Source organism: Salmo trutta, chromosome 37 (genome assembly GCF_901001165.1).
Source record: "Salmo trutta chromosome 37, fSalTru1.1, whole genome shotgun sequence".
In the NCBI taxonomy this organism is placed as follows: domain Eukaryota; kingdom Metazoa; phylum Chordata; class Actinopteri; order Salmoniformes; family Salmonidae; genus Salmo; species Salmo trutta.
In genome coordinates this window covers 32,105,518-32,125,299 of record NC_042993.1, presented here as the reverse complement: position 1 = coordinate 32,125,299, position 19,782 = coordinate 32,105,518, and the positions used below count along the sequence as shown (strand labels likewise).

The following is a 19,782-nucleotide window of genomic DNA, read 5'->3' as shown; positions in this document are numbered from 1 at the left end:
GAATATAGAGAATGGTCACATTGAGGCTAACAGGGAATATAGAGAATGGTCACATTGGGGCTAACAGGGAATATAGAGAATGGTCACATTGGGGCTAACAGGGAATATAGAGAATGGTCACATTGAGGCTAACAGGGAATATAGAGAATGGTCACATTGAGGCTAACAGGGTACACAGAGAATGGGTACATTGGGGCTAACAGGGTACACAGAGAATGGGTACATTGGGGCTAACAGGGTACACAGAGAATGGGTACATTGGGGCTAACAGGGTACACAGAGAATGGGTACATTGGGGCTAACAGGGTACACAGAGAATGGGTACATTGGGGCTAACAGGGTACACACAAAAATTATCACATTAGGGCTAACACGGGACATACAAAGAATGATCACTTTGGAGCTAACAGGGTACACTGGGGCACACAGAATTATCACATTGGGGCTAACAGGGGACACAGAATGATCACATTGGGGTTATGGAAGTAATGGGGGACAATTGGAAAACAATGCTAATTGTGTGCCACTTCAAAATGTCTTTCACACAGCAGTTCAGTCCATTCATTACATAAATGTAGTAAACTACTCATGCTCATGTTAAAGAACAATGCTTAACAATGCGGATATACTGCCTGCTCAGGCTAAAAGACAGACAGTAAAAACATCATAGAAAAACATGCTGCACAGCCACAGATGGCAGTACACCTGATAGGCTAAGAAGTTAGCATCTAGCAAGCCATATGTGCGCTGTCAAAGCTAAATGGGCCAGCTAAATAAGTCTCACACACTTCCCTCTTAAATCACTATTATTTTCCTGACCCATTTACCTTGGTCTACTTCCTCTGATAACCCAATAAACGTCTAGGCCTTTTCAATATGAAAGAGGACAACTCATTTCAGAACTAAGTACCAGTAGTAGTGTGCCTACTCTGACCTTTCTTCTACAGCTGGGTCATTTTTATTAGGTCACACTGTAGAAAAACATTTTACAACGGACAATAAAACCAGCGTTTCTTACTGGACACATTCAGATAACACCTCCCAATTTAACCTCGTTTTGGACCGTTTTCTTCCATTTCGTGCCTATTGAAAACAACCCAGGTGTGTGATTGACTGTCACAAAGCTTCCAGAGGGAGTAGCGACAGTTCCATCACTTCCAGAGGCCAACTGGGCCATGTACAGACCCACAGGTGTCCTTGTATTAAACGGGTGTCTGAACCTGATACAATCCAAAATGACATACCTTCTTTCGGACTGCAAGCTGTTCAGGGAACATGTAGGTACATTTATGGAGGGTCTGCTCTACACTGTTGGCAGTGATATCGCTGTAATGACTTTCCAAGCGTCTTCACTGAGCATTCAAAGGAAAATAATGACTATATGAATTGGAAGAGTTTTTTCCTAGAATCTGCTGGATTCTGTTCAGCCTACAGTACACTTATGATGTGCACATATGTAATGAATGCATTATGAAGATGGCTGTAATGTAAATCGTTACTCAGCATTTGCCACTGCCAAGTGATACACTCCAAAGAGGGGTTAATAAGAGATCTGACGATTAGACGCTAATGCGATCTATTTAGATGCAATTTAGATGCTATTACAGACAATACACAGCCAAAAACATAGGAGAGGGGTGCAAGTATGTTACGTCCCTGCTTCACGCCGTTCCAGTGCTTTTGTATTCCCTACAGCACTGTGGGATCATCAAGATCCACCTGGAATTGACATATCGGTCTATCAGTCATAGACAAGAGGTTGCTGTTTCCATACATCAGAGAATAATGCAATACACATGCTTATGGCTTTCAGGTAAATCCAGTAATAAGAGAAATATATAACATCCGGTGAGACGACATGATTTGTTTTCATTTCACTTAAACTAATTCTATGGCTTTCTTATTCGATTTCTAATAGTTACCGCTAAATCCCCAGGTCGTTTAACTGCCCAAATGGTGACTCATGGGACGGAGAATTCAGTAGAATTTATTGTGGAGCGTCACTTGTCTCAATTGCCTATGCACTGGCACTTGGAGTCTAATAACCTCTAGGCCAGGACAGCATCCCTAAAAGGATACTGCCTAAGAAAGCCTTAAAGGATACTGCCTAAGAAAGCCTTAAAGGATACTGCCTAAGAAAGCCTTAAAGGATACTGCCTAAGAAAGCCTTAAAGGATACTGCCTAAGAAAGCCTTAAAGGATACTGACTAAGAAGGAGCCAAGTCTAGACATAGTGTATGTAGGCTTTCTCTTTGCCTCTCCACCACATGCATACAAACATACATGAAGACACATAGATTGTTCAACGAGCCAGTTATTTCATTTGACAGTTTATAAACAACTAGTAATAGTAATAGTGCTAGTAATATGACAGCAATCTCTCTACACAATAACCCTAATCCATGCTCCACAACTCCCCCAAACCCAGTTATGAATCAATGTATCATTACCATGCTTTAACCAGCTCCTCTTTAGAGTAATACCATGACATAACAGTAAGCCCAACCCCCCCATGTCACATCTCACCACCCTCCCGGTTGGCTAGTAGTCCAAACAATCATGCATGTTAGTGTGGTCAAACCCCCTGCAGATCTGCATCTGCCCAAGGCTGTGATATTAAAGCAATCCTTCTCACTCTACAGTGCACAGTCCACACGGTCATCAGTGCATCATGCTCTCAGTGTAAAGTCATCCACACTGACCGCATTTGCAACGGAAATAACCTAGCCATGTCTATAGAGCCTTCATAACGTGAATGAGTGAGAGTATACCCCTTCCCCTTGGCCTAAACCCCTTTGATGTTTGGAGATCTGAAGGGTCTCCAGTGCGTAGGAAAAGGTAAAAGCAGTGTGGGGGTTGAGCTTCAGATCTGCAAAAAATTGAAGCTTTATAGGGCCAAAGGGAAGGGTTAGGGAGTAGTTGGGACACACAGTCACGTGTGCTCCATCTCCGGCCTCTAGGTCACCAGGCTGCTCGTTATGGCGCACACCTGTCACCATTGTTACACGCACCTGCGTGTCATCAGACTCACCTGGACTCCATCACTTTCCTGATTACCTTCCTTATATATGTCACTCCCTTGGGTTCGTTGTTGTTTCTGTTCCAGTGTCATGGCTGTGCGATGTTTGTGTTTCTTGTTTTGTATTTAGTTGCATTTATTTATTAAAACACTAACTCCCTGAACACTCGTTACACACACAGTGAGCTACTACATACTTAATTGAGGGACGTATACTGCCCATGGGATTTCAGATACCATCTCAGGTGATTCTGACAGGGGTGGAAATCCCGGGGGGGACGGGGGGGACACGACCCCCCCATCCTGGGAAAAATATGATTTGTCCCCCCCAATATATCACTGAAACATAACTATGTAATTTAAATAATATTAATAATACGCAATGAAAGCAAGTGTGGCTGTCAATCACAGGGGAAGCACAGCTCATTGGCTGCATGGAGGACAGAATGGATCAATGGGATACGCCCCCACTCTGAATAGCTCACCATTGGTCAGGTAGACAATGACCTGTCAGCTCTGTTCATGACTGTGATTGGCAGGGCTGCTTGTTCCAAAAAAATGACCAATACTGTGATTGGTCAATGCTGCTAGAGAAGAGATTTCTGAGTTGTAGGCTATGCCCAAAACGCATGCTACCATAGGTTAAAGAAAACCATAACACTGAGATGCAATGCTGGTACAATGTAAGTACAATGTGAATACAATGTTAGTAGATTAGGAGTTAGTGTATCATCCCACTGAAAAGTTAGGAAATTAGGCTTAAAAGGTCAAACAGGACTTACCTGGGTGAGCTCGGGGATATCGTTTTTGTCAATTCCTATGGTCTGTAAAAGAAGATGTTGACATTTCAGCTGAGCCTTCATTTACCATGTTGGTCATACAGGCTGTGGATTGAACTTTTCAACAGTAAAGTGTATTGTCGGATTTGTCTTTTACCTCAGCGATTTTGAAGACCTCAGAGACTCTGGTCATCCGGGTCAAGAATCTCTTGTAGATCTCCAGCCCGTCTTTGCACTGTCCTCTCTTCATCTGGAAAAATTTCTCTGTGAGGAAAAAGGGGAATGAACATGTCTATTATTACATTGAGACATTGCTATTACATAAAATGAACAGGACCACATCTATTTCCATGTCTTGAATAAAATTAAGCCTGCAATATTTATCAAATATAAAAAGACATGATTATTGTCCCAGGACGTAGAAGAAAACGGTCAAGCCTTGCCTAATACATTAATGATCCCATCGTTGTAGCAGGCATATAACTTGATCAGGTCTTTGAACATCAGGAGGAAACAAGCGTTGATCACCCCATTAGTCAGTTCATTGGGATGGACCTATAGATAAACAAGGTGAGATTAGATCACACTGAGGATGGGAGATTGGAGTTGAACGGTAATATGTTTGTAGGTAACTGCTTGGCAATGGTGGAAAAAGTACCCAATTGTCATACTTGAGTAAAAGTAAAGTTACCTTAATAGAAAATGACTCAAGTAAAAGTGAAAGTCACCCAGTAAAAAATACTTGAGTAAAAGTTTCAAAGTATTTGGGTTTAAATATACTTAAGTATCGAAAGTAAATATAATTGTCACAGAATATGTCGTACTCTTCGGCGAATATGTCGTATTTGAGAGAGAAGGACCAAGGCGCAGCGGAAGTGTGGATACTCATGTTTTTAATGTTGAAAACAAAAGGAGTAGAGCATCCACTGAAAACCAATAAACAAAACAATGAACGGTACTCACAATGTGACGGTGTGGCAGGCTATACCAAACACAGCAGTGCTCACAACAATTCCCCACAACCCCAAAGACAAACACACACACCTATATAGGACTTCCAATCAAAGGCAACTATACACACCTGCCTTCAATTGGAAGTCCCAATCATCAACATTAAACAAACACAAACCACCTGCCACATCCTGACCTAGACTAAGCAATATGCCCTCTGCTGGTCAGGACGTGACAGTACCCCCCTCTCAAGGTGCAGACTCCGGGATGCACCTAAAAAAGAAAAACACAAGAAAATCCCCAATACCCCAACAAAACCAACAAACAATACCCCCTAAACAAAAAGGGAGGGAAGGGAGGGTGGCTGCCGTCACCGACGGCACTGTGCTACACCCTCCCTCCCCAAACCACCTATCCTGGAGGTGGCTCAGGTGCTGGCCGTTCCAGGCAGTCGGGGCAGTCCGGCCAGTCTGGCAGCTCGGGACAGTCGGGGCAGTCTGGCAGCTCGGGACAGTCTGGCAGCTCGGGACAGTCTGGCAGCTCGGGACAGTCTGGCAGCTCGGGACAGTCAGGGCAGTCTGGCAGCTCGGGACAGTCGGGGCAGTCTGGCAGCTCGGGACGGTCGGGCAGCTCGGGGCAGTCTGGCAGCTCGGGACGGTCGGGGCAGTCTGGCAGCTCGGGACGGTCGGGGCAGTCTGGCAGCTCGGGACAGTCTGGGCAGTCTGGGCAGTCTGGGCAGTCTGGGCAGTCTGGGCAGTCTGGGCAGTCTGGGCAGTCTGGGCAGTCTGGGCAGTTCAGGGCAGTCTGGCCACGCCGGCAGTTCAGGGCAGTCTGGCCACTCCGGCAGTTCAGGGCAGTCTGGCCACTCCGGCAGTTCAGGGCAGTCTGGCCACTCCGGCAGTTCAGGGCAGTCTGGCCACTCCGGCAGTTCAGGGCAGTCTGGCCACTCCGGCAGTTCAGGGCAGTCTGGCCACGCCGGCAGTTCAGGGCAGTCTGGCCACGCCGGCAGTTCAGGGCAATCTGGCCACGCCGGCAGTTCAGGGCAGTCTGGCCACGCCGGCAGTTCAGGGCAGTCTGGCCACGCCGGCAGTTCAGGGCAGTCTGGCCACGCCGGCAGTTCAGGGCAGTCTGGCCACGCCGGCAGTTCAGGGCAGTCTGGCCACTCCGGCAGTTCAGCGCAGTCTGGCCACTCCGGCAGTTCAGCGCAGTCTGGCCACTCCGGCAGTTCAGCGCAGTCTGGCCTCTGACTTGGCGGGCAGCTCTGGCGACTGTTGACTGGCGGGCAGCTCTGGCGACTGTTGACTGGCGGGCAGCTCTGGCGACTGTTGACTGGCGGGCAGCTCTGGCGACTGTTGACTGGCGGGCAGCTCTGACGACTGTTGACTGGCGGGCAGCTCTGACGACTGTTGACTGGCGGGCAGCTCTGACGACTGTTGACTGGCGGGCAGCTCTGACGACTGTTGACTGGCGGGCAGCTCTGACGACTGTTGACTGGCGGGCAGCTCTGATGACTGTTGACTGGCGGGCAGCTCTGGTGACTGTTGACTGGCGGGCAGCTCCGTCACACAGCCCTTGTGCCCCCCCCTAAAAAAATTATTGGGGGTGCCTCTCGGTCTCCCAGTCCTTGCCAGCCTTCTTCCGTTGCTTGGTCCTGTGATGGTGGGGAATTCTGTCACAGAATATGTCGTACTCTTCGGCGAATATGTCGTATTTGAGAGAGAAGGACCAAGGCGCAGCGGAAGTGTGGATACTCATGTTTTTAATGTTGAAAACAAAAGGAGTAGAGCATCCACTGAAAACCAATAAACAAAACAATGAACGGTACTCACAATGTGACGGTGTGGCAGGCTATACCAAACACAGCAGTGCTCACAACAATTCCCCACAACCCCAAAGACAAACACACACACCTATGTAGGACTTCCAATCAAAGGCAACTATACACACCTGCCTTCAATTGGAAGTCCCAATCATCAACATTAAACAAACACAAACCACCTGCCACATCCTGACCTAGACTAAGCAATATGCCCTCTGCTGGTCAGGACGTGACAATAATATAAACTACCGTTCAAAAGTTTGGGGTCACTTAGAAATGTCCTTGTTTTTGAAAGAAAAGCAAATTTTTTGTCCATTAAAATAACATCAAATTCATCAGAAATACACTGTAGACATTGCTAATGTTGTAAATGGCTATTGTGGCTGGAAATGGCAATTTTTTATGGAATATCTACATAGGCGTACAGAGGCCCATTATCAGCAACCATCACTCCTGTGTTCCAATGGCACGTTGTGTTAGCTAATCCAGTTGATCATTTTAAAAGGCTAATTTGTCATTAGAAAACCCTTTTGCAATTATGTTAGCACAGCTGAAAGCTGTTGTCCTGATGCAAAAAGCAATAAAACTGGCCTTCTTTAGACTAGTTGAGTATCTGGAGAATCAGCATTTGTGGGTTTGATTACAGGCTCAAAATGTCCAGAAACAAAGACCTTTCTTTTGAAACTCGTCAGTCTATTCTTGTTCTGAGAAATGGAGGCTATTCCATGCGTGAAATTTCCAAGAAACTGAAGATGTCGTACAACGATGTGTACTACTCCTTTCACAGAACACGGCAAACTGGCTCTAACCAGAATAGAAAGAGGAGTAGGAGGCCCTGGTGCACAACTGATCAAGAGGACAAGTACATTAGAGTGTCTAGTTTGAGAAAAAGACGCCTCACAAATCCTCAACTGGCAGCTTCATTCAATAGTACCAGCAAAACACCAGTCTCAACAGTGAAGAGGTGACTCTGGGATGCTGGCCTTCTAGGCAGAGTTGCAAAGAAAAAGCCATATCTCAGACTGGCCAATAAAAATAAAAGATTAAGACGGGCAAAAGAACACAGACAGTGGACAGAGGAACTCTGCAAAGAAGGCCAGCATCCCGGAGTGGCCTCTTCACTGTTGATGTTGAGACTGGTGTTTTGCTGATACGATTGAATGAAGCTGCCCGTTGAAGATTTGTGAGGCGTCTGTTTCTCAAACTAGACACTCTTCTGAGGGTGGTAACTACTGAACTTATCCTCTGCAGCAGAGGTAACTCTGGGTCACTCTTTCCTGTGGCGGTCCTCATGAGAGCCAGTTACATCATAGCGCTTCATGGTTTTTGCGACCGCACTTGAAGAAACTTTCAAAGTTCTTGTAATTTTCCAGATTGACTGACCTTCATGTCTAAAAGTAATGATGGACTGTCATTTCTCTTTGCTTATTTGAGCTGTTCTTGCCATAACATGGACTTGGTCTTTAACCAAATAGGGCTATCTTCTGTATACCCTCCCACCTTGTCACAACACAACTGATTGGCTCAAATGCATTAACCTCTTATGACTAGGGGGCAGTATTTTCACGGCTGGATAAAAAACGTACCCGATTTAATCTGATTATTAGTCCTGCCCAGAAACTAGAATATGCATATAATTATTAGCTTTGGATAGAAAACACTCCAAAGTTTCTAAAACTGTTTGAATGGTGTCTGTGAGTATAACAGAACTCCTATGGCAGGCAAAAACCTGAGAAGGTTCTGTTCAGGAAGTACCCTGTCTGAACATTTCTTGCCCTTGTTGATTCTCTCTATCTATTACAAAGGATCTCTGCTCTTACGTGACACTTCCCACGACACCAATGGGCTCTCAGAGCCTGGGAAAAACAGGAATGACGTAATTCAAAGCCCTGGCTGAAGCACACGAGAGCAAAAGCTAAGTGGGCAATCAGTGGAGAATTGCTTAGGCTCGCGACCTGCCCCGCCCCCGTCTTTCGGTTTTTCCCTCAGTTTACAGACATGCAGATTCCCGGTCGGAATATTATCGCTTTTCTACGAGATAAATTGCATAAAAATTGGTTTTAAACAGCGGTTGACATGCTTTGAAGTACGGTAATGGAATATTTAGAATTTTTTTGTCACGTTCTGCGCCATGAATATTGCAAAATGTGCTTCATCCGAAAAGCTATTTTAAAATCGGACATATCGAGTGCATAGAGGAGTTCTGTATCTATAATTCTTAAAATAATTGTTATGCTTTTTGTGAACGTTTATCGTGAGTAATTGAGTAAATTCACCGGAAATGTTCGGTGGGAATGCTAGTTCTGAACGTCACATGCTAATGTAAAAAGCTGTTTTTTGATATAAATATGAACTTGATTGAACAGACATGCATGTATTGTATAACATAATGTCCTAGGTGTGTCATCTGATGAAGATAATCAAAGGTTAGTGCTGCATTTAGCTGTGGTTTTGTTTTTTGTGACATTATATGCTAGCTTGAAAAATGGGTGTCTGATTATTTCTGGCTGGGTACTCTGCTGACATAATCTAATGTTTTGCTTTCGCTGTAAAGCCTTTTTGAAATCGGACAGTGTGGTTAGATTAACGAGAGTCTTGTCTTTAAATAGCTGTAAAATAGTCATATGTTTGAAAAGTGGAAGTTTTCGGATTTTAGAGGAGTTTGTATTTCGCGCCCCGCCCATCATTGGATATTGGAGCAGACGTTCCGCTAGCGGAACATCTAGATGTAAGAGGTTTAAGAAGTAAACAAATTCCACAAATGTACTTTTAACAAGGCACACCTGTTAATTGAAATGCATTCCAGGTGACTACCTCATGAAGCTGTTTGAGAGAATGCCAAGAGTGTGCAAAGCTGTCATCAAGGCAAAGGGTAGCTACTTTGAGGAAGCTCAAATATAAAATATATTATGAGTTGTTTAATACTTTTTTGGTTACTACATGATTCCATATGTGTTATTTCACAGTTTTGATGACTTCACTATTATTCTACAATGTAGAAAATAGTAAAAAATAAAGAAAAACCCTTGAAAGAGTCAGTGTGTCCAAACTTTTGACTGGTACTGTAGGTATACTGGCATGCTATATGACAGAGAGAATTTCCTATGGCAGTGTATTTTGTATCCTAGTCCTGGGGACCCAAAGAGGTGCACATTTTTGTTTTTGCCCTGCAGTAGCACTGCACAGCTGATTCAAATGATGAACTCATCATCAAGCTTTGATGAATTGTATCAGGTGTCTAGTGCTAAGGCAAAAACAAAAATGCACTTCCTAACGGATACAAATATCCTTCTCATCATCATCATCATAATACTCACGTCAAACTCCAGCAGGGCATCGATCTGGCTCTGCAGAGTGGGCATTCCTTTCAACAGTTTCTCTACGGGCATCGTCCTCATCACCCCCTCAGCTCTGAGACAGACAGACAGACAGACAGACAGACAGACAGACAGACAGACAGACAGACAGACAGACAGACAGACAGACAGACAGACAGACAGACAGACAGACAGACAGACAGACAGACAGACAGACAGACAGACAGACAGACAGACAGAGGAGCAATTGGTACTTGTTTGTATTATCTGGTGTAGTCAAATTTCCCATTAGCGGATCAATACTAAAATCTTTCTTGATACAGTATGATGAGTTAAACCATAATGAAGGTCTATTGACGAATACATCGGTTTAAGATCCATTAAAAACATTGTGGCGCATACAATAATGTGCTGCCATTTCTTTTTCCAGCGATATGAGATGAGAGGAAACAACTTAATACTCTCTACATTGGGATAAATAACATTTCGACCTCTGGGACAGCGAATCTATAGGGAAGTACTGTAGATAGGTGTGATCCTGTGGTGCTAGCGACACAAAGGGAGTGTCCTGTGGTCCTGTATGGCTCAGTTGGTAGAGCATGGTGTGTGTAACACTGGGATTATGGGTTTGATTCCCAGGAACACCCATATGGATGCATGACAATAAGTTGCTTTGGATAAATGTCTGCTAAATGGCAAGTAATATTCAATTATTGCATGGATCACATGCACATACTAAAGACTTATTGTTAGTGGCATTGCATGAAGGCTTCTGCTAAGTGGCATTTATAATTATATTATAAATGCCACTTGCTCTCACCACTGGTGTCCCCCAGGGCTCAGTTCTAGGCCCTCTCCTATTCTCGCTATACACCAAGTCACTTGGCTCTGTCATATCCTCACATGGTCTCTCCTATCATTGCTACGCAGACGACACACAATTAATATTCTCCTTTCCCCCTTCTGATAACCAGGTGGCGAATCGCATCTCTGCATGTCTGGCAGACATATCAGTGTGGATGACGGATCACCACCTCAAGCTGAACCTCGGCAAGACGGAGCTGCTCTTCCTCCCGGGGAAGGACTGCCCTTTCCATGATTTCGCCATCACGGTGGACAACTCCATTGTGTCCTCCTCCCAGAGTGCTAAGAGCCTCGGTGTGACCCTGGAAAACACCCTGTCGTTCTCCGCTAACATCAAGGCAGTGACCTGATCCTGTAGGTTCATGCTATACAACATTCGCAGAGTACGACCCTGCCTTACACAGGAAGCGGAGCAGGTCCTAATCCAGGCACTTGTCATCTCCCGTCTGGATTACTGCAACTCCCTGTTGGCGGGGCTCCCTGCCTGTGCCATTAAACCCCTACAACTCATCCAGAACGCCACAGCCCGTCTGGTGTTCAACCTTCCCAAGTTCTCTCACGTCACCCCACTCCTCCGCACACTCCACTGGCTTCCAGTTGAAGCTCGCATCTGCTACAAGACCATGATGCTTGCCTACGGAGCTGTGAGGGGAACGGCACCTCCGTACCTTCAGGCTCTGATCAGGCCCTACACCCAAACAAGGGCACTGCGTTCATCCACCTCTGGCCTGCTGGCCCCCCTACCTCTGCGGAAGCACAGTTCCCGCTCAGCCCAGTCAAAACTGTTCGCTGCTCTGGCACCCCAATGGTGGAACAAGCTCCCTCGACGCCAGGACAGCGGAGTCAATCACCACCTTCCGTAGACACCTGAACCCCCACCTCTTTAAGGAATACCTGGGATAGGATATAGTAATCCTTCTGACCCCCCCCCCCCCCCCAAAAAAAAGATATAGATGTACTATTGTAAAGTGGTTGTTCCACTGGATATCATAAGGTGAATGCACCAATTTGTAAGTCGCTCTGGATAAGAGCGTCTGCTAAATGACGTAAATGTAAATGTAAAATTATTACTAGAGATCTGCCAAGGCCAAGGCCTTGCGATGCAACACTAACACAGCAACAGCTTTAGATGGATCCAGCTTCCTAGCTACTTTAGAAAATGACACCTGACATGAGACACTTGGTCAGAGCTCTATCTGCATACCTGGCTGTTCTGTCTGTCTGCCGCATGGCTGGCACAGACTGTGCTGTGGGACCTTGTGCCTGCCACCAAAACGCAACAGTCTGGACAGGAGCCTAAGTAATAGCTCACTGTCTGTATTCAGACTGTGTAGTCTATATTCATCTGTCTGTTTCTGTACAGGCACAGGCATGGACAGCCCACTCACTCTGCCCTCATCCACAGTGCAATCACAGAGTTTCTAAACCCAGAGGCACAACAGTGCGATACTTCCAGGAAGGCTTGTGAAACAGACCAAACAGACCAGACTAATGTTTGGGGTTTGAGAAATCAATGAGAAAAGGGAAAAACTCTTTCTTAATTGTACATTTTCGGGAAAACTAAAGGCACAACCTGGATTCAAGCCAACATGTTATTACTCCAACCTTGTGAAAGTGATTAACTGACACGTTTTCATTTTCAAAAAAACAACAACTTTATATCGAAGGAATACCTTTGATTTGACGGCCTGCACATGCGCTGTTCGTCACGAGACAACCATTAGAGCATGCTAGCCAACGTTGCCATGATATCGCCTACAAATGTCTGGCCCAGGAGTGTGAAGGTGAACGGAAAGGCACTGGAGCAACAAACCGCCCTTGCTGTCTCTGCCTGGCCGGTTCCCCTCTCTCCACTGGGATTCTCTGCCTCTAACCCCATTACAGGGGCTGAGTCACTGGCTTACTGGTGCTCTTCCATGCCGTCCCTAGCAGGGGTGCATCACTTGAGTGGGTTGAGACACTGACGACGTCTTCCTGTATGGGTTGGCGCCCATGTTCTGTTATAATCTCCACCCGGCACAGCCAGAAGAGGACTGGCTACCCCTCATAGCCTGGTTCCTCTCTAGGTTTCTTCCTAGGTTCTGGCCTTTCTAGGGAGTTTTTCCTAGCCACCGTGCTTCTACACCTGCATTGCTTGCTGTTTGGGGTTTTAGGCTGGGTTTCTGTACAGCACTTTGAGATATCAGCTGATGTAAGGGCTATATAAATACATTTGATTTGATTTGAAATGTGATCAGGAATTTCTATTGGAGAAGCAGTTTAGCCTATTTTCTTACTGTTCTGTCTTTGATGCAACCCTGGCTTTAAGACGAATCACTCCCACCTACTGACCTCTGAGACTGACAGACAGGTCAGGTGGCTGTGATTCTGTCAAGTGTTGTCTCTATGAGAAATATAATATAAATCTATTTCTATGTTTTTATACTGAACTAAAATAGAAACGCAACACGCAACAATTTCAACGATTTTACTGAGTTACAGTTCATATGAGGAAATCACTCAATTGAAATAAATTAATTAGGCCCTAATCTATGGATTTCACATGACTGGGCAGGGGTGCAGCCATGGGTGGGCATGGGAGGGCACTTGAGAGCAAGGCCCACCCACTGGGGAGCCAGGCCCAGACAATCAGAATGAGTTTTTCCCAACAAAAGGGCTTTATTACAGACAGAACTACTCCTCAGTTTCATCAGCTGTCCGGGTAGATGGCCTCAGATGATCCCACAGGTGAAGAAGCCGGATGTGGAGGTCCTGGGCTGGACTTGTTACACGTGGTCTGCGGTTGTGAGGCCGGTTGGACGTACTGCCAAATTCTCTAAAACGACGTTGGAGGCAGCTTATGGTAGAGAAATTAACATTCAGTTCTCTGGCGACAGCTCTGTTGGGCATTCCTGCAGTCAGCATGCCAATTGCACACTCCCTCAAAACTTGAGACATCTGTGGCATTGTGTTGTGTGACAAAACTTCACACTTTAGAGTGGCACTTTTATTGCCCCCCAGCACAAGGTGCACCTGTGTAAGGATCATTCTGTTTAATCAGCTTCTTGATATGCCACACCTGTCAGGTGGATGGATTATTTTGGCAAAGGAGAAATGCTGACTAACAGGGATGTAAACAAATTTGTGAACAAAACTTACAAGAAATAAGCTTTTTGTGTGTATGTAAAATTTCTGGGATATTTTATTTCACCTCATGAAACATGGGACCAACACTTTACATCTTGCGTTTATATTTTTGTTCAGTATATATGATTCTGAGGGGGTGGGAGGGTGAGGGGTCAAAACATTATCTTGTATATTGCAGCTAGACTGTGTGTTTTGCTCTGATTGAAGCTTGATCATCTTTTTCAAAAACCCATAAAGAGAAGAGGTTGAAATGAAATGTATAAAATGTAAGCAGCCCTGATGGCGAGGATACACAGAGTTATTGAGAGACAGCATACCCCTTCTTCACTCTGCCAAAGTCGAAGGACATCTGTCTGTAGGCGAACGCCTTCTCGTTGAGGTACCGGCTGTAGCGTCTAATAAACGTGGACATGTCGTAGCCTGGGGGAGGAACAACAGGCCAATGTCACCCCCACGTCTCCATAGCAACGACACCTCACAGAGGACCATTTCCATCACCAGAGAAACCAGTTTACATGGCCGTGGGAGCTCATATTAACACAGTTTTCACAGTGGTCACCCCGGGTGACAGCTTGACTCGACGTCAGAGCGGGTTGTTTGGTAAACGCAGGGAGGGGAGGAGCTGCCAGAGCAAGCGTTAACTCACCATGGGAGCCAGTTTTGTCCAGGAAGTTACTGAGGTTGAAGAGGGTGTTCCTGGAGGCAAGGAACTGGAGGAACCTCTGAGAGAGAGAGAGAGAGAGAGAGAGAGAGAGAGAGAGAGAGAGAGAGAGAGAGAGAGAGAGAGAGAGAGAGAGAGAGAGAGAGATAATACACACCAGTCAGAGGAGGAGACTGGATCAATACACTAAAACAACAAACCAGCTCAGCAAATGATTGAGTCTGTTATGCTAAAGAACCAGACATTTTGACAGGTATTAAAACACATACACATATTAAAACACGCTCACACACAAACACATAACAGCCTTTAAAGATCATTATCTTCAAAGGATCGAATGAGTCCCAAAAGGAAATGGATGAGATGTGTAATTTCAGAGGAGCTGTTTCATATTGCAAACACATAACTGTGTTGAAGAGGAACTGGAATTCATGTGAAAAGTGTGATATGATCATGCTGCAGCTTAATTGATTACAGAAAGCCAACATCAAAGAAAACAGTGCCTGAGTGGGAGGGTGAGAATGGTTCTGTTGAAATACAGAATGTATCACCCACTAAACAGTAATACATGAATGACAAATAGGCTTTGTATGGAGGAATTGTGACACATGACAAGAAAAGCATACTCTGCACACACACACCTATACACATGATATGTGCACGCACACACACATACACACCTGGGTTTTCGTTTACACTGTTAATCCAGAAGTCTAAGCCCAGTTTAATGAAGTGAAATAAATGAGAGATGCTCTCTAGGGCGGCAGGTAGCCTAGTGGTTAGAGCATTTGATTAGCAACCGAAAGGTTCCTAGTTCAAATACGCAAGCTGACTGTGTGAAAAATCTGTTGAGGTGCTGTTGGTCAAGGCACTTAACCCTAATTTTCTCTGGGGGTGCTGTACTACTATGTCTGACCCTATAAAGCGACACATTTCACTGCACCTATCTGGTGTAAAACATATATTTTTGTGATACTGTAGTACAGTCTCATACCAACAAACATACTCCAGATGTCGCGCTAAACCCCACACATCTGTCTCTACTGGCCAGTCAAATACACACCCACACACACAAACATGCACAAACACAGATGCACGCACATACATGCACACACTGTGATGAGATTAATAATGGTGGGGGGAGGGGCATATGAATGAAGAGATCTCTCCCTCCCTCCCTCTCCTCCATCCATTGTTTCAGTGTGGCCATAGACAGACTGGACAGGCTAAACAGACAGTAAACAGAACATCTGTTTATCTGACTCTGTTACCCCTTGTTGACAGCAGTGACATAACAATGGAGGTCAGGATGAATGATGAAATTACTGAATATCTAAATGGCTGACTGAACACCTGCTCTTTCCAAGACTGACCAGGTGAATCCAGGTGAAAGCTATGATCCCTTATTGATGTCACCTGTTAAATCCACTTCAATTGGAGATTTTTGATATCTGCAAATCATTTTTTTCCAGCAGGATAATGCCGAATGCCACAAGGCTAGGAGTTTCCAGGAATGGTTCCACAAACAGGACAATGAATTCAGCTTACTGCATTGGCCTGCCCCGTCAACAGATCTCATTCCAATTGAGCATCTGTGGGATGAGACGGAATGAGCTATTCGGACTAGAGATCGACCCCCAGCCAACTTGACACAACTGTGAAGAAGCAAGTCAAGATGGGCCAGCATCGCTGTGGAATGCTTTAGAGACCTTGTAAAGTTTATGCCTCGAATGAATTGAGGCTGTTCTGAGGGCAAAAGGGGGTGCAACTCAATATTAGGAAGATGTTCCTAATGTTTTGTACACTCAGTGTATCCAGGAGGAGGGTTGGCCAACTGAAAACGAAAAACTCAGCATGTCCAATACAACCAAATGATATAAACAAGAGCCAATCACATCCCAGCCCTTTTAACTACAGGCCCTCCCATAGGATCAGTAGTGGTGGTGCTGGCTTTCACTCACCTCATTGCCAGCAACCATCATGTGATGCGTAGTGATCAGGGCCTTGAACACCACCACCCAGCTGGCATTGGTGGCCCTCTCAAACAACGTGTCCGCCATCTGTGGGATGTTCACATTGGACTCCTTGGTGGCCTCAATCAGGTCTGAGGGAGAATAATGAAGAGAAATGTAGTGTTTAATTACCTTTTCCCATACATGTAATGTACAATCCCATACATAACCAGGCTTGGTCAATTTGTACCTCGATCAGGTCTGAGCGAACAGCGGCAATGATCGGTTACACACTACAGACAGGTTACAAACTGTACAAATAGGTTACAAACTCTCCAAGTACTTTACATTGAGTGTAATCTATGTCATTTTGACAATTTATTTCCCACCGGCCCTATCGCTTTAAACCAGATCTTCTGCTTCCTGGAAATAGTTACATTGGTCCTGAAGAGACAGACAGACAGACAGACAGACAGACAGACAGACAGACAGACAGACAGACAGACAGACAGACAGACAGACAGACAGACAGACAGACAGACAGACAGACAGACAGACAGACAGAGCATCCTATTGTCAATAGTGTCCTTTCATCACCCAGGTTACACTGATACAGGTACAGAGTGAGGAGAAGAGAGAAGAGAGTGGAATTTCCCTACAATTGTGAGAGAAAGGCATCACTCAGGGCAGAGCTAGAGACAGAGAGAAAGAGAGCCAGAGAGAGCGGTGGTGCCATCTGAGCAGACAGACAGGGTGGGAAATTTCAAGCTGTTCTGCCTCCCCCTCACCAACACAAATCAGCCAACATATGCTCAGAGAAAATCTATTTACTGTGGTGGGATAGGATGGATTCCTGTCGTGCTTGGTAGTTTTCAGTCAAATTCCTCATATAAATGACACATATAAATGCCTAATATATGAGATATTGCAGATGAGTTTGGAGTAATAGAGAGAAGGAGGGAGGTAGTGATAGACGGATGAATAAAGAGGAGAGGGATGCTCTGAAGGTCAGGGTTCTGTCACCGACATGTTACAGTATGATGTCTCCTTCAACCTTTTAGCATCATGCTATCATCATTTTGGGGCGGCAGGTAGCCTAGTGGTTACAGCGTTGGGTCAGTAACCAAAAGGTTGCTGGATCGAATCCCTGAGCTGACAAGGTAAAAATCTGTCATTCTGCCCCTGAACAAGGCAGTTAGCCCACTCTTCCCTGGTAAGCTGTCATTGTAAATAAGAATTTGTTCTTAACTGACTTGCCTAGTTAAATAAAGGTTACACAAGGGCTGATTGGTGTGGATGTCCCCTCCAGTGAGGTAGGGGGCCTCTTGTGTGTGTATTGATGAGCCAGCAGCCTGTACTCCACCTCCTCTGTTTCTCTCTCCCTCACTCTTTCATTCTCTCTCAAAATACACACACTGAGTCATACACACATAGACATGGACAAACACACAATGGCCAAGTTAAAATACAGATTCAGATTATCTATACACCAACAAACAGAAACCTCTGGGCCAAAGGCTACGCATAATGTCTGGGGGCTAACCAATGGTGACTTCAACTCGACTCCTCACAGAGACCCAAACCAAGCCAGTGGCCAATTGTGGTTCAAAGCTGAGTCTCCCGGGTGCCTCAAATCTGCTACCCTGCTGAGCCAAGGCATTCACCAAACCACCATAAATTAAGGCCCACGACGTGCAGGTTGGATAGGATAAAGTTGAATAGCAAGCAGACAGGGTCCCCCATGCATCATTACACTGATAAGAAATCCAGCACCGTTAATTACCTGACCTTTGTTCTAATCATTGTAGCTAATCTCATTGCCTTGTTAGACCAATCCTGCTGCTTCCTCTGGATTATCTGGGCACAGGAAGTAACACGTGCTGTTCCCAGAGCAACATATCAGAGTGCAACAGTCCAGAGATAGACTACGTTGAAGTCTTGTTTTTTCTCACCTAGACATCCACTGTGGTCAGCAGGATCAACATAACAGCCAGAGTGGTCACAATAATACATTCCCAGAGATGCATCGACATGGGAGAGGGAGTGAGGGAAATAGAGAGGGAGAGAGAGGAAGGTAGAAAGAGATCATTTAAATAACATTTGGAGAGAGAAGAGAATGGAGAGAGAGGAAGAAAAGAGAAAGAGCAGAGAGAGAGAGAGCAAAGAGATAGAGAGTGAATGGAGAGAGCAGATGGAGAGAGAGAGAGAAAGAGGAGGAAGAGAGCGTAGAGAGAGAGAAAGGGTGGATTAGAGTTGAGGAGAAACGTGACTCGGGGCTGAGCTATTCGGATTGGGATGCTGAGCAGTCGGGAACCCCAGCACACGGCAGCCCTGACTCACTGTCCCGGCACACTGTCCCCCTCTCTCCATTATTCATACTGAGAGAGATGAGATAGAGAGAGAGAGATATAGAGTGTGTGTGTGTGTGTGTGTGTGTGTGTGCGCGCACAAATATCCCCTATTCACAAAGTCCCATACATGTAGCTTAGACCCACAAGGGATGTACAGTAGCTACTCACGCTACACAAATACAAACACATGAATATGCACACACAGTAATGCATGCACGTAGACAATGTTGTCATAGCAGCAGCACCGTTGGTAACGGCAGTAACACTGCCCTAGTTAATAGGGACTACTTGCATGTAGTGTACTTGCATGAGACAGACAGGGTGAATCACCACCCTGTGACACTACTGGAGCCAACACGTGAAGGAGGAGGGATTCTAAAGATTCCTGTCATGGATCCAGTATAATTGCCTAGTTGAAATAGCCTAGTCATATTGAAATGAGGAGGAACAGTCAGTGTCAAGGGTGTTCTATTCACTGGGTGGGCACTGAGCTCTTGAGATAATATCATAAAAAGCCATAAATGGGATTATAAGCCTTGGAAGAAGCAACCAGAGCAGTATGTTATCAGTAGGGAGCCATAGAGAAAGAGCGGCGGCTGCAGTAGTTGCAGTGCCAGTTAGGAAAGTGGAGGCAGTAATAGGAGCGGCCTTGGCAGTGATTACTGTAACAGTCACATCCCCACCTCCCCACTGCACCAGACACGACTCAATGGCACCATCATAATGCAGCAGAGGGACAACACATACTCAGATACACGCACATAGTTCAGCTAGTATGTACCTCGCACACACACAGACATACACACACGCACACACACACATTATCAAACACACAGACATGTGTTACTAACTGACTAGCGCACAGAAAGACAGTGTTAGCCCACTGAGCTAAAACGTATGTGTTTTCAGGATTGATTTAGGCAAGGTTGTTCATCGCACAAGC

At 45.4% G+C, this 19,782-nt stretch overlaps 1 protein-coding gene across 7 annotated transcripts in view; it reads right to left on the bottom strand.

The window, feature by feature from the left end:
* Positions 1-19,782, bottom strand: part of LOC115177381 (clathrin coat assembly protein AP180) — a 63,173-nt gene that overhangs the window by 22,804 nt on the left and 20,587 nt on the right. For all 7 annotated transcript variants that reach the window (XM_029738100.1, XM_029738099.1, XM_029738102.1 and 4 more), the window contains 7 exons: positions 16,498-16,640; positions 14,522-14,597; positions 14,193-14,295; positions 9,886-9,979; positions 4,242-4,353; positions 3,956-4,062; positions 3,802-3,843 (listed from right to left, as the gene is read on the bottom strand). In XM_029738100.1, the coding sequence (XP_029593960.1) occupies positions 3,802-3,843; positions 3,956-4,062; positions 4,242-4,353; positions 9,886-9,979; positions 14,193-14,295; positions 14,522-14,597; positions 16,498-16,640 (677 nt within the window). The remainder of the gene's footprint in view (positions 1-3,801; positions 3,844-3,955; positions 4,063-4,241; positions 4,354-9,885; positions 9,980-14,192; positions 14,296-14,521; positions 14,598-16,497; positions 16,641-19,782) is intronic.